At 37.6% G+C, this 13,708-nt stretch overlaps 1 protein-coding gene across 1 annotated transcript in view; it reads right to left on the bottom strand.

Moving 5' to 3' along the window:
• Nucleotides 1-6,534: 6,534 nt before the first annotated feature.
• Nucleotides 6,535-13,708, bottom strand: part of itsn1 (intersectin 1 (SH3 domain protein)) — a gene marked incomplete in the record, with an annotated part of 62,086 nt that continues 54,912 nt past the window's right edge. The window contains 6 exon segments of the mRNA XM_062430498.1: nucleotides 6,535-7,241; nucleotides 7,333-7,441; nucleotides 8,563-8,627; nucleotides 11,288-11,371; nucleotides 11,546-11,628; nucleotides 12,303-12,424. Coding sequence (XP_062286482.1) covers nucleotides 7,093-7,241; nucleotides 7,333-7,441; nucleotides 8,563-8,627; nucleotides 11,288-11,371; nucleotides 11,546-11,628; nucleotides 12,303-12,424 — 612 coding nt within the window.

The raw sequence follows: 13,708 nt of genomic DNA, 5'->3' as shown, positions 1-13,708 counted from the left end.
TTGTTAAATAAATGTATCAGTCACAGCTCAATTTTCTGTGGAGATTAGTACTCTTACTTCAGTACTATAAGATTTATCTTCTATAATTTTACTTATGTCACAAACAACAGGTGAACCCAAATGCAGGACACAGACTCAGAGTTGGAGTGGCTGTAAAAAAGGGGTTTTATTGAAAAAACATAAATAGGCTACTGATGAAGAGGGGAATCCAGGGGGAGAGGGTTGATGGCTGAAGTGGGCGTGGCTGAATGGGTGACAAGCAGGCACGTTGGCAGGCAGAGATCCTGAAGCAGAGAGGAAAACACACAGTTAGATTTCTCAGAACCAAAACACAGAAGTAAACTTGAATACACAGTTCAAGGTGGCCTGAATTGTACCGTAAGGACTGAAATAACAATGTGGTGAGGATTGGGGAGAAGGACAATGCAGAATTTATTACTGGATGCGATTACCTATACCTGAGTTTTCCTTTGGAATTGTAAAATTGCTTACACACACACTTCTCAAACCAAAGTTACAACCTTGCATATATGTCTTAAATTCAGTGTGGCTGTTATTTTTGACAAAATTACAGAGGAATACTCACATGTAACGGTGACTCAGCGGTTCCGCTCAGAGCAGCTGCTCCCTTTGATGAACCTACAGGTTTAGCGTTCGTCTTTTCGGGTCGGGCCTTTTGTGCAGGAGAAAATATGCATTTAAATCTCTGATATCTTACATGTTGACATGTGTAAATAATCTGTAGAGAAGTGGTGTCAGATCTACCTGTCAGGGTGCTCTCCCAACTTTCTTTTGCTCGGATGCCTCCCTCCGGGCTCTGTTTCATCCACAGCCGAGAAATTCACCTGCTGCTCCAACAGACAGCATGAAGGACTCTCACCGATAGAGAGATGTGCCATGAGCCTTGTGAGCTCCTCTACGGTGTTATTATCAGACTGTAACACAGAATATTTGGATGGGGTACTGGTTACTGGAGATGAGCAGCTGCCCAGGATGACACATCAAAAGAAACACGCAGAAAAAACCCTGATCTATTTTCTATTGCTTTTGAATGCATAACACACCTAACCACACTTGGTCACACTCCACTGAGGCAGGAAAGGAGACCCAAACACTCAACTTCTGTGAAACTTCATGCTCTGTTGCACACTGCTGAGACTTTCAAGCACCGCTGCACAATGAAATAAGCAGTTTCCTATAGCCGTGTCTGATAAAAGACTGATGCAAACAGGAGAATAAAAAGTTACAGTGCAGTGTACAGTATGAACCTTACAATTTGGATTTAATAAAAAGCAGTAGCAAACAGAAGAAGACAATGAGAAGTGACTGTAAGTCAGAAACAAATGTAACAACTCTTTATAACACTACAGAAATCATCAGCTCACTCTGCTCTATATTACAAGTATTACAAGACAGTGAAACACTTTTGTGAAGACACTTGGGATTAATTTCTGCTGGAACGTAAATAATAATAATAATAATAATAATGATAATAATATTAATAACAATGATGATAATAATAATAATAATAATAATAATAATAATAATAATAATAATAATAATACATTTTATTGAAGGCGTCTTTCAGGGCACTCAAGGTCACCTTACAATACACATAAACAATGATTAAAAATAAATCAACATATTTACTGAACTTACGGTCTCCATCCTCTGCAGCTGAAATCCTTCTACAAGTGATCTCTCTTTGTGGCATTTGTAATACTGTATGTGAGTACTACTAGGGGAAGTGACGACTGTATGTCTTCAAAAACTTTTTACTGCCTTAGCGGCAGGCTTCCTCTACACTGTAGAGCAAACCCGTCTTAGTGGCAGGCTTCCTGATTTGGTGGTCTGACACTAAGACAGAGCAAAACTGCCCACAGGTGAAATTCACCTGAACCTGAGCCAGGCAGCCCCTGATGGCAGTTAGCAATGCAGATAAAGTAGGTTAATAATTATTATATTATTAGTTTAATTTGAAGAGGTTTATACTAGAGTTGGGGATTCCTGAAATACTGCTGACTCTGGTATTGCAGGCAGTATTGGTTGCAGAGTTGAGTAAATGTTCTCGTTGTGGCAGTTATAATATCATTATGTGTGTGAATTGTTTTCCCCCGGGGGGAAAAAAAGTGTGCATTTAGCTGGGCATACACTGTGCCATTTTTTTAAATCGGTTGGTCAATCTCAAGCTCAAACTGTACAAGTATATCGCATGCAATAAAAATCCAAAGCTCACGACTTCTGTGAGCACACTGTACGTTCCGATGCTCGGCTGCGACTTGACTGCTCATACTACAAGAGCGAAATAAACACGTCGTGCCCCCGAACCGGAAGAGGACTGGAGAGATGAGGAAGGAGAAGCCTGCTTCCATGGCCATATGTGTCATCAAAACTGGGGATTAGCCTACTAAGCAGGACTACAATTTTGAAACACATTTAACAATAAAAAATGATGATACGGGCGCACGTCGTACACACACTTCACACACATTGTGAAATTTAACAGTTTGCAGGGAGAAAGAGCTCCACTGGTATGATACGTGTCCAGAGCTGACAGTGTGTCACTGGTCGCCGAGCACGAGTCATAGAAAACTCGGACTCTGCAGGCCAGGGAGTGTTTCCCTGAGAATGTTACAGCACCGTGAATTGCGCAGTATCTGCACCCGCTATCTGCTCCGTTTTATGGGCATACGCCAAAAAGATTTTTGCGCTAATCTGCAGATAATAGCAACAATGCTGGCTGCATGTCACAGCTGGCTGTAGCTTCATTCAGCAGCTGAAACGGTGTGCGCATTTACGCACGCTGTACAGCAGTGGTAACTTCATTAACACCAGATCGATTAGGATCTGACAGTGATTCATGTTCTGTGATCGGCTGCACATCTAGGCTACAGATCAGCTGTTACACATAGACTCAGGTTAATAAGGTGGGTTTGTTTATAATAAAGCAGAAGTTATGAATGAATTTCCAGTCTTGGTCCAACTGAAGTTTATTCTGAACATTGAAAGACAACAACGTACATCATCTTCTACAGTGATAATTAACAGCAGGCTGTCTATCGGCCTCCGTAGCACTCATATATTAACTCTCAGATAGCAGTAGTATTATACACAACCTGGCAGGTAGACAGTAAGAACGGGTTCAATCTGGATTTAGGTTAGTTTCAGTAGAGTGTGGAGAGGAAGAGGAGGAGGAGGAAGAGGAGGAGGTGGGGGGTACTGGAGAGCAGTACAGAGGGGTTTAACAGGGATGTAACTTCATCATCATCATCATCATCATTTATCATTATCAACACACATTCGTATACACCTTCCTCCACAGTCAAGCTACTGCAGTCTCGCTGACTTCTGATTGGACAGTGGCTGGTCGCTAAGGTAACTATTGGTCGTCTCCGTGGTAACTCAGTAACTGTGGCGTTAAATTAAAACAACTAAAAACTAAATGAACAAATTGGCAGAGTAGTAAGCTAACTATCACATCTACGACTCTGCTGAGGGAGTCAGCTGGTAACCATGGATACGTTTATGTATTATGGGATGTTGACACAGCGGCCGTTTTGAATGATCAGGTTATTAAAGATTAACGCTGCCTTTAAAATAAGTCCTGAGTCTGTTAATTTTGAGCAGCTGTTATAGTTCTAGTGTTGAAATAAAAATTAGTTTTAACGGACAAAGCTGGAAATATGTTGTTTTTTTAATTGTCAACAAATCTGAAAAGACCAAAACTAATAACAACAACAAATATATCTTATTCATCTGTGCCGTAGACCTTTGTTCTTGTTGTCCAAAAACAATTAAAAACACATCAGTGAGCCACACTGCTACACTGAGTGACATGTTCCCCAAATCTAATTTGACTGAATCCAACACACACTGCCAGAAATACTTATAATACATATTAGACAAATGCTGCCATTTTTTCCTTGATAAAAACTACAGTACCCAGCTGTTTTAGGAACTCAGTCTTTCTTTAAAAATTAAACTATATATTTGTCATATTTTTGTTTTTTTATGTTAAAGATGTTTGTAGAGTCACAGAGAGGAAAAAGAAGCAAGAAAGAATAGGGTAAGTGTGTAGAAATTGTAGCAGTGGTTACAGCTCATACCCCTTCCTGTCTTCCCCTTTGTTTCCTGTCGACCTCTCTTAAACTATTAAACTATATTTGTCACTTTTTTTGTTTGTATGTTTTTAAAGATGTACATCTTCAGGTTTGGAGAGCTACAGAGAGGATAAATAAGTCAGAATGGACTAACAAACTTTCAGTTTTCGTCTTTTCATGAGATTTGCTGACATTTAAACTAAAATCTATATAAGAATAACACCAGTTTTATGCTTTAAATGTTAGTTTCTACCACTTTCATTATGTCACACTGCCACAAATACTGTTGTCACTAAGTCACTGCTGAAAATATACCCTGATAAATGCTGCCAAATCCTATTTGAGGAACATTTAATAAAAACTACAGTGCCCTGCTGTTGTTTTAGGAACCCAATTAGCCTTTCTTTTAAATTAAACTATATATTGGTCATTTTTTTCTTTTTGATGTTAAAGAGGTTTGTAGAGCCACAGAGAGGAAAGAGACATCAGAAAGAATAGAGATGCAGACTTTTTAATGGGATTTGTTGACATTAAAAATAAAATCGGTGGAGGAATAACACCAGATTTATGTTTTAAATGTTAGTTTTTTATCACTAATGTTAATCTTCCAGGGTCTGATTAATCAAAAAGACTGCTGTGCACATGACCTCTGCTGTAATATATGAGTCAGTTAAAAAGTTGTGGGAGGTGAGAAATTAAGACTACTTTTTTAACACTTCTTGCAGTTAAAAATAGTTGTGGTTACAGACCTTGTTTTGTATCATGTCATACAATCTCTTTCTCTCTCTCTCTCTCCACTTGTTTCCTGTCGCCTTCTCTGCTACCAACTGTCCAATAAAGGCAAAAAAAGCCCAAAAAGTCATATTTTTAAAAAAAGAAAAGAAAAAAGGAGTGTGGAAATGATCTGAAACTGCTGTCCCTATTATAATACACTTTCTGTCGTACCTGGCATGTTTCGAGGGCTCCTGTCCCTCCCTCAATCTTTCAGGGTGTCTTTTCTTTTTAAACCTTCCATAGCGACACCTGTCCCGTGCATAGTAACGACCACGGTGACATCAGCAACATTAACACCAGAGAAAGTTCAGATGTGTGACAACAAAAAAAACTAAAAAAAAATCACCTCAAACTATACAACCCCTCTTTAAATGTGCGTCCAACATTAAAAACATAAGAACAATTAAGACATTCTTCTTTACAGTACCTCATTTTTTAAATTAGCTGTCACATCTGTTCCCTGGTGGTCAACAACCAGCCATATTATTATTATTTTAATAATTAACACACATGTGGAAGGGACATCTTGACACGTCTGTAGTCTACGAACACTGGACACTTGTCACACAGTTGGGTTAAAATCTTTCTATATTTTCAGCTGATTAGCATCGTTAACATTTTCTCATTAAACCTGTACATATGTCGCACTTTCTTGAAATCACGTGACAAGCGTTCAGCGACGATTAAAACAGACCAAAGTATAAAATGTCAGAGTCCGTTCACACCACGTGGTACCTCAAAAGTCGCTCGAAACTCGTTAAAAGACTTAATAAAAATGTACACTGAACCGTACCTGTAATTAGCCAGTCCACCTTAACACTCGTACAGGCATTCACACGCACACACACACACACACACACACACACACACACACACACACACACACACACATGGGGGTGTGGGGGGGGGTGTTTGGGTTTATCAGGGACAAATGAGGAGGGCTGGGATTGTCACTGGAGTGTCTGTGAGACTGTCTGATGAAGCAGAGGAAGAGAAAAAACAGCCGATCTCCAACAGGAATCGACTGAACTGGATTAAGACTGAAGGAGGACTGGGTTAAACTGGGTTAAACTGAGCTAAACTGGGTTAAACTGGACTGGGACTGGGACTGGAATAAGCCTTCACATCATTCACAGTGAGTTTTAAACCATCTGATCTGACTTCTTGCAGGAAAAGCAGCACTCACGTTAACGTTAAGACCCGTAAAAAACAACAAAATTTACTTAAAAGATGACAGATTTAGTTAAGATTTATATTTAAGAACATTAAGAAACAACATAATAGTAGTAGTAATAATTAGGAATACACTGAATCTTCCACAGAGGTTTACTGCCACTGGTGTCAGATCTGTGTGTCGATATTTGTCCATTTATTTAACACCCGACCAGAAACACAGAAAAACTTGTCTTACTTGGTCTCTATTGCATCATTTGACTACATTTCCCATCAACACTGATTAAACGTCCACATAAAATGCAGCACAATTTCCCTTTAAGGTCCTCCTGTCTGATTAAAGCTGCTTTAGAAAGGAGGGGGAAAAAATGTGTATATGGCGCCCCCTGCTGGTTACATTCAGCACTTTTTTTTTCTTTCAGTGAAAATGATGATTATCTAAATGCTGTTTTAAATTATAAACAAATATTTAAATGTAATACTAGTTTTTTTATTGCATTTTTCTCCCAAAACAGGCTAAAAATATGTGTAAGCTGCCACATAATAAAGCGAAGCAGCAAGATAAGGTTGTATTTTTGTTGTAAATGTTTTTGAAAAATGCTCCAAATTGTAATTTAATTGTTAAAAATCTGTGTTGTTTTTTTAATCTTGTATTGCTCAGGTATAATACTTTGAGTTTAATTAAATTTTTCTCCCCAAACAGGCTAAAAAGGTTTGAAAGCTGCCACATAATGCAGCGCAGCAGTGAGAGAAAGTTGCACTTTTGTTGTAAATGTGTTTGAAAAATGTTCCAAATTATAATCAATCATTAAAAATCTGTATTTTTTTTCTTGTATTGCAGCAAGTAGATGACTTAAAGTGATAAATGCATTGGCTGTGCGTGAATAAATAACTTAATTGGAGTGTTTTAAGCTGATATGTTGATAACCCAGACCAGTCCAGTTTAACCCGAGTCAAATGTCAGGTCCCAAATCAAACCCTCTGCAGTCCAGTCCAGTCAATTCCAGTCTAATCCAGTCTGGTCCAGTCTGGTCCGGTCCGGGCTTCACGGCTCCTCAAACAGCTGGAGGTCGAGCCTGACCACGATCTCTCCTGTAGGAACCTCGTGGAGCAGCAGCCGCTTCGTGATCGGTCCTTTAGAGCCCTGGTCCTTCTTTATTTCAGCCAACCGGATCTCCGTCCTGCCCAGGAAGTCTGAGGGGAGAAAAATGGAAGAAAAACACTCGTTAGAAATAAAAGAAAAAGAGGTAGAAGAAGAATCCTTTAAAGTGTGAGTGTCACTGACCGTCGGGTGAGAACTGGTCTCGTTCGAACACAGTGACACAGAGGACGTCCTGCTCCAGGTCCTTTATAAAAAACTGACAGTTGGAGTTCCACTTGGGATTCAGCGTGTCCTAAAGAGACAGAAGAGAAAGAAAACAGCAAAATGTAATTAAATACATGCACTGAAATCATGACACACACACATGTCTGTTAGCTTCCACTATGAGGAGACAGATCTGTGTTCTGCCTCAGTGGCTTTTACTGTCTTTATTCTTACTAAATAATCAATATTACTGCTATATTTTCATTAAAAAACAATACACTTGGTCAAATGTAGAGCTGCAACTAGCATTTATTTTTCTTGATTAAGTGTTTAGTAAATGAAATGGTGAATAAAATGCATTCACAGTAAATAATGAACATAGACATGATGAAAACGCCACAGTTCAGTATTACATAGTTATCTTTTCAAATGTTTTAGTAGGAATGTGTTTAGAAATAAATCAATTAATTCACTTTACACAGACTTTAAGTTAGGTTCAGTTTGTTTAATTTGTCTGAATAACAGTCAGAAATGTTAAAATATTCAATTCACTGTCATATTTGACAACAGAAAACAGCAAATCCTCACAGATGAGAAACTGAAACCAGTAAATATTTAATAATTTTGCTTAAAAAATAACAAATGATTATTTGATGCTCAAAATAGTTTATGATTAATTTAGTTATTAGTTATTTGTTGCAGCTTTGGACAAATACATAATATAGTTAAAGAATAAAAATAACATTTGAAAGACATTTAAGTTGAATTGAACTGTCTTTCAGTATATATTTTACAGTTGTTATTATGATTAATATTTCTCTTGATTTAAAACCTCTCTTACTTCAATTAAATTTAAATTTGGTTAAAATTATAATTTATTATTATTTGATTATTATTATAATAATTTAATAACAATTTAATTTTATTATTATTATTGTAATTATTATTTTAAAATATATAATATTTTCAACTATGATTATTTATTATTATTTTTTTAAATTTGTTTATTATTATTATTATTATTTTTAATTATTATTTTATTCTATTCAAATTATTCTGTTCAAATTCTGTTATAAATCTCTAAAGATGCAGCACAGAGTAAAACTGAGAGGTTTAACAATTATAATTTATCTTTACAGCCTTCAGATAATAATCAGTAATATAACATTAAGATAAATAAGAACCTTAAATATGAGAATATAGTCTTACCTGTAGTGTTTTTGTGATATGGCACTGGGACCCCATGGTCACCTCACAGTATGGGTTACTTTTTCCTAAAAATACAGACGCTGTGTTAGATATCAGACACAACATAAGTTATACAAACATCTAATAAACTTTATATGACTGTACAATGATCACAGTGACTGAATCAGAGTCAATATAAAAGATGACGTCACCAATCTGCGTTGCTATGGTGAAGCTAAGCAAGAACCGAACCCTTCAATAGTGCTGTTTATGTGCAAAGAAGAACCGAGCCAGCATGTCTATGTGGGCCCAACATGGGTTAAATGTGGGCTACGTGGGTACTGAGTGGACATGGGGCTTGAACTGGGCACATTTTGCAGCAGGTCCCACATGGTTTTAGTAATGTGGGCTGACTGTATGAGCCCCATAAGGGATGCAAGAGGGATAAGCGGGCATGGGCATAAACAGGGCAAATTGTATGAGCCCCATATTGTTGCAGAAACATGTGAAGCCCATTTTAGGTCAATTCTGATCCTACATGGGCCCCACCTGAAACCCAGTCAGAACTCACTTGAAGTCCATATGAGCAAACACAGGTGTGGTCACCATGGAAACTGCGGACAAACCCACTTGGGACCCATATTTGCAGCCCTTATATATATGTAACCCTTATGGGGCCCAAATGGACATGCTGGCTGGGGAAGAGGGGGACAATGTGGACCCAGTTGTGGTTAAGGAAAAGAAGACAACTCAGGATGCCAATTTTTGCAAAGAGAGTTTGAGCTAAACTAAAGTATTTTTAGTATCTACAGGATACTGTCACTACGGGAACGTAAGTGTGTATTTATTTATGTACTCATCGTTCTAATGTGTGTGTGTGTGTTGTTGTGTGTTGTTATAATTGTAGTATGTCTGTAGGATTGTTTATTGTTGTTTATTTGATGGTTCATCTCAAAGGGTTTATCCTACGTTCTGTTAATAATGTTGAAAATGTGCAGTGTGTGTGTGTGTATGTATGTATGTATGTGTATGTATGTGTGTGTATGTGTGTGTTTGTATTTGTGTGTGTATGTGTGTGTGTGTGTGTGTGTGTGCGTGTGTGTGTGTATGTGTGTGTGTTTGTGTGTGTGCGTGTGTCTTTGTGTATGTGTGTGTGTGTGTATGTATGTGTGTATGTGTATGTGGGTGTGTGTGTGTGTTAGACTTGTAGTCAAGACCGCCTAAACCGAGACCAAGACACTACCAAGACCAGAGAGTATCAAGACCAAGACAAGACCAAGTCAAGACCAAGACCAGTCGAGGTCGAGGTCGAGACCAAGAACAAAACCAAGACCAAGACCGAGACCGAGACAGAAACCCCCCCCAAAAAAAAAAAAACCATATTTACACCATATTTTGCATGAGTTGTAGAACATAAGCACCATACTGGGTTCAGCTGCTAAGTATAAATATTAGATTGTATTATTTCAACTACAGGCTAGGGGTGGGCAATATGGCAAAAATATCATATCACGATTTTTTTATAATAAAATCCCAATTCTTTTTTACATTGATTTTTTAGACTAAATGACATAGTTTGTGCAATGTTTCCAAATAAAAAGGCAAATTTAAGTAACTGTGGTTATCTCTTAAAGTGCAACGATTTAGAACAAAAGTTATCAAACTGCAATGTCTGTAGCAGCTCTTCTGCACTTTATACTTTATACTGGTTGAAGCGGCAATATGGAGACTCCCATTAAAGAGTCAGGGACCGGAAGTCTTCATTTAGTGAACATTTAATTATAATTCATCAGCAGATGTTATACTATATCTATACTATAGATGATTGGAGGTGGATGATATGAGGATATGATGATATTTGGGTGTGTATGTGTGTATGGTCTGGAAACTATATAACAAACAGTAACGTTAATCACCATGGCAACAATGGTATAAAATGTAAATGGAGGCTATCGTAAATCATAAACATTCAATAAACATAATAATTGACTTCAATACACATTACAGTTTCTCTCAAAGCAATATATTAGCGTGTAAATGGTGATAAAATAACATGTTACTATTTATAGCACTGATAACAGAAAACCGTTATAACCGTTATAGAAATGTGCTAGCATAATGCTAACGAGTGCTATAACTGCCGTTTAAATTATATAAATGCCGTCAAATTTACATAAATCAATAAACAGGTTATGGTCAAACAAACAATCAGTGAAACATCACTTGACATAACTTACTTATCATTTAAAGACGCAATTTAGGGAGTTAGCCGGCTTCATAGCGTGTAACGCATTAACCGGACAGAAGGAAACCATGGCAACAACAAACTTAGGTTCCGCCCTCAGTCTTTTTAACAATGTCTATAACCTGATTATTAAAAATCCAGCAGATTTAGAACATATTATTGTTCAGACATTGTTTGTATTATTTTTGGTTTAACACTAGCTGTTGCCTCTGGCTGCGGTGTGGCCGGTCTGCACGTAGTTCGCTATGATTGGTTGGTCAGGTGGACGTGAAACTTCTGATGCGTCTGTGCGTCATCATAGAACTGCAACATAGTCTGGTCTCGAGACCAAGACCGGTCTCGAGACCTACAAGTCTAGTGTGTGTGTGTGTGTGTGTGTGTGTGTGTGTGTGTGTGTGTGTGTGTGTATGTGTGTGTGTGTGTGTGTGTGTGTGTGTGTGTGTGTGTGTGTGTGTGTGTGTGTATGTGTATGTGTGCGCGTGTGTGTGTATGTGTGTGTACCGTGGGAGCGACAGGGTTTGAGTTCGATCCCCTCCACGATGTTGACCATCAGTCTACCGATACCCGTCGCCCTCTGAGAACGAACTGAGAGGAGAAGAGATGTGTGTTATTATATATCATAAACAAATAGTTAAAGTTAGCAGAGATGTAGATTTAAGATATTTAAATGCTGTTTTTCTTGTTTAATTCCTCCATGAACAAAACAGTGAGGAAGGATGGATGGATGGATGGATGGATGGAGAGAAGTTAAAAGAATACCGAGATAAGCTTTCTCTCTCTTCTTCTTCTCCGTCTCGATGAAGAGCTCTGACGCTGCTTTAATCTTCTGAACCCAAGCCGTCCTGCACACACACACACACACACACACACACACACACACACACACACACACACACACACACACACACACACACACACACACACACACACACACACACACACACACACAATGTTTAAATCACCACCAGCAACTTTTTTAGCCATGCTAGCTACTGCTCAGTTGGATATGATGGCGTATTAGGGCCATAAATGTAAAATAAAACTCAGAATTAAAGAAAAATTAAAGATTAAAGTCGTAAATTTACAAGACAAAAATCTCTGTTATTTAACTCTCTGTTATTTTAAGTGTCTAATTCATTTATAAGCACAAAAAAAAAGTCAAACATTTGATGGTTTCAGGGTTTTAAATGTGAGAATTTACTACTATTCTTGCTCTTAGCTCCAATAGTTGATTTTTGGGGTTTTTTGGACTGAATGTTGCACAAAGTCAAATATCAGTTATTGGCCTATTAATTGATTGTGATAATAATTAGTTGCAGGCTTATTTTAATGAAGCAACACATCATACTGACAATTTATAATCAGAGCAATAATGTGTGTAATTTTAACATGATGGCCAAAATAAACAAAATAATAAATGTTGCATCTGAGGTTTAAAGCTCTCCTTAATCAGCAATCTGGACCATGTTGTGTTTTATTCCTGTGTGTGTATATGTGTGTGTATACATGTGTTTACCTCTCATTGATGCTCTCAGCTCTCAGCGTGTAAACTCGGTCTATGTGAGAGATGTGGAACAGCGGTTCATCTCCTGACGGGTCCGTCGGCAGCTTCACTAACACTTCGTTGAGGAAGATTGGCTGAAAGAGAGAAAAGAAAGCAGCTCAGTCATCAGGAGTTAATAGAAAAGATACTTCACACCTCAGAAACGCTGCTTCAGGAAGCTACGATATCTGCAGGTAGAGATATTTTCAGCATTTTGGCAATTTACTGTCAAATCTGTTAAATAAGGCAGAAAATATGAGAAAAAACATGTTTTATATTGTGTAATAAGACTGGAAATGCAGCCTTATTATCAAAAATATTACAGGTATATATTTGTTATTGTAATTTCTTTAATATCTTTAATTTCTTAATTTCTTAAAGTTAAATGATGCTCTACAATAATCTGAGGAAATTAACTCCATGGATTAAACCTGAGGTCACAAGTCTCTGTGTTATCTTAGATTCAGATTTAAGCTTTTTTTAAAAATATATTGTATTTATTCTACTTTTTTTTTCTTCACTAGTTTATAATTATTTACTATTTTTATTTTCCATCTTATATGACATTAATGTTCCTTTTTCTTCTTTCTTCTTTTATAACTTTACTCTGTGCTTCTTTTTGGCCCTTTTAATGTTAAACACTCCATACTTCCTGTATTTCCTGTATGAAAGCTGCTATATAAATACATGTATCATTATTATTATTATTATTAACTCTCTGAATGTTCTTAACATTAACTAATTCACTGAATGAGTTAAGGACTTTGTTTAACCCTTTACATAATGTTCAGGGTCTAATTTAACCCTTTTTTTTTACATTTGAGAGAAGAAAACAACATGAGAAACTTTTCTTTTAGCCAGATATTTGACGACTTGTCTTCATGCGACCCAGAATATACAAAACATGGAAATATTTTACAACTTTCTAAAAATGTTTTAGTGCAGCTGATGGTGATGATGATTATGTGTGTGTGTGTGTGTGTGTGTGTGTGTGTGTGTGTGTGTGTGTGTGTGTGGTCTCACCGTCTTGTACATGCGATACTGCAGATGAGTTTTAGAGGAGAAAACTTTATCAGATCCAGACGAGCCGAGAGGTTTAGTGACCTGAAGGAGAAACAGGAAGTCACATTTAGAGCATTGTAAATGTCACTGAAACACGCTTCCTTTAAACACCAACTCTCCCTCTCCTCTTTCCTCTCCTCTCTCCTCCTCTTCTTCTCCTCCTAATCTCCTCTCTTTCTCTCCTCTCTTCCTTTCCTCTCTGCTCCTCCTATCTTCTCCTCTCTCCTAACCCTAAACCCTAACCCTCATGTCTCCTCTCTCCTCCTGCCTTGTCTCCTCTCCTCCTATTTCCTCTCTCTTCTCTTCTCCTCCCCTCT

This window comes from Scomber scombrus, chromosome 12 (genome assembly GCF_963691925.1).
Source record: "Scomber scombrus chromosome 12, fScoSco1.1, whole genome shotgun sequence".
NCBI lineage: Eukaryota > Metazoa > Chordata > Actinopteri > Scombriformes > Scombridae > Scomber > Scomber scombrus.
This window is presented reverse-complemented; position numbering and strand designations above follow the sequence as displayed.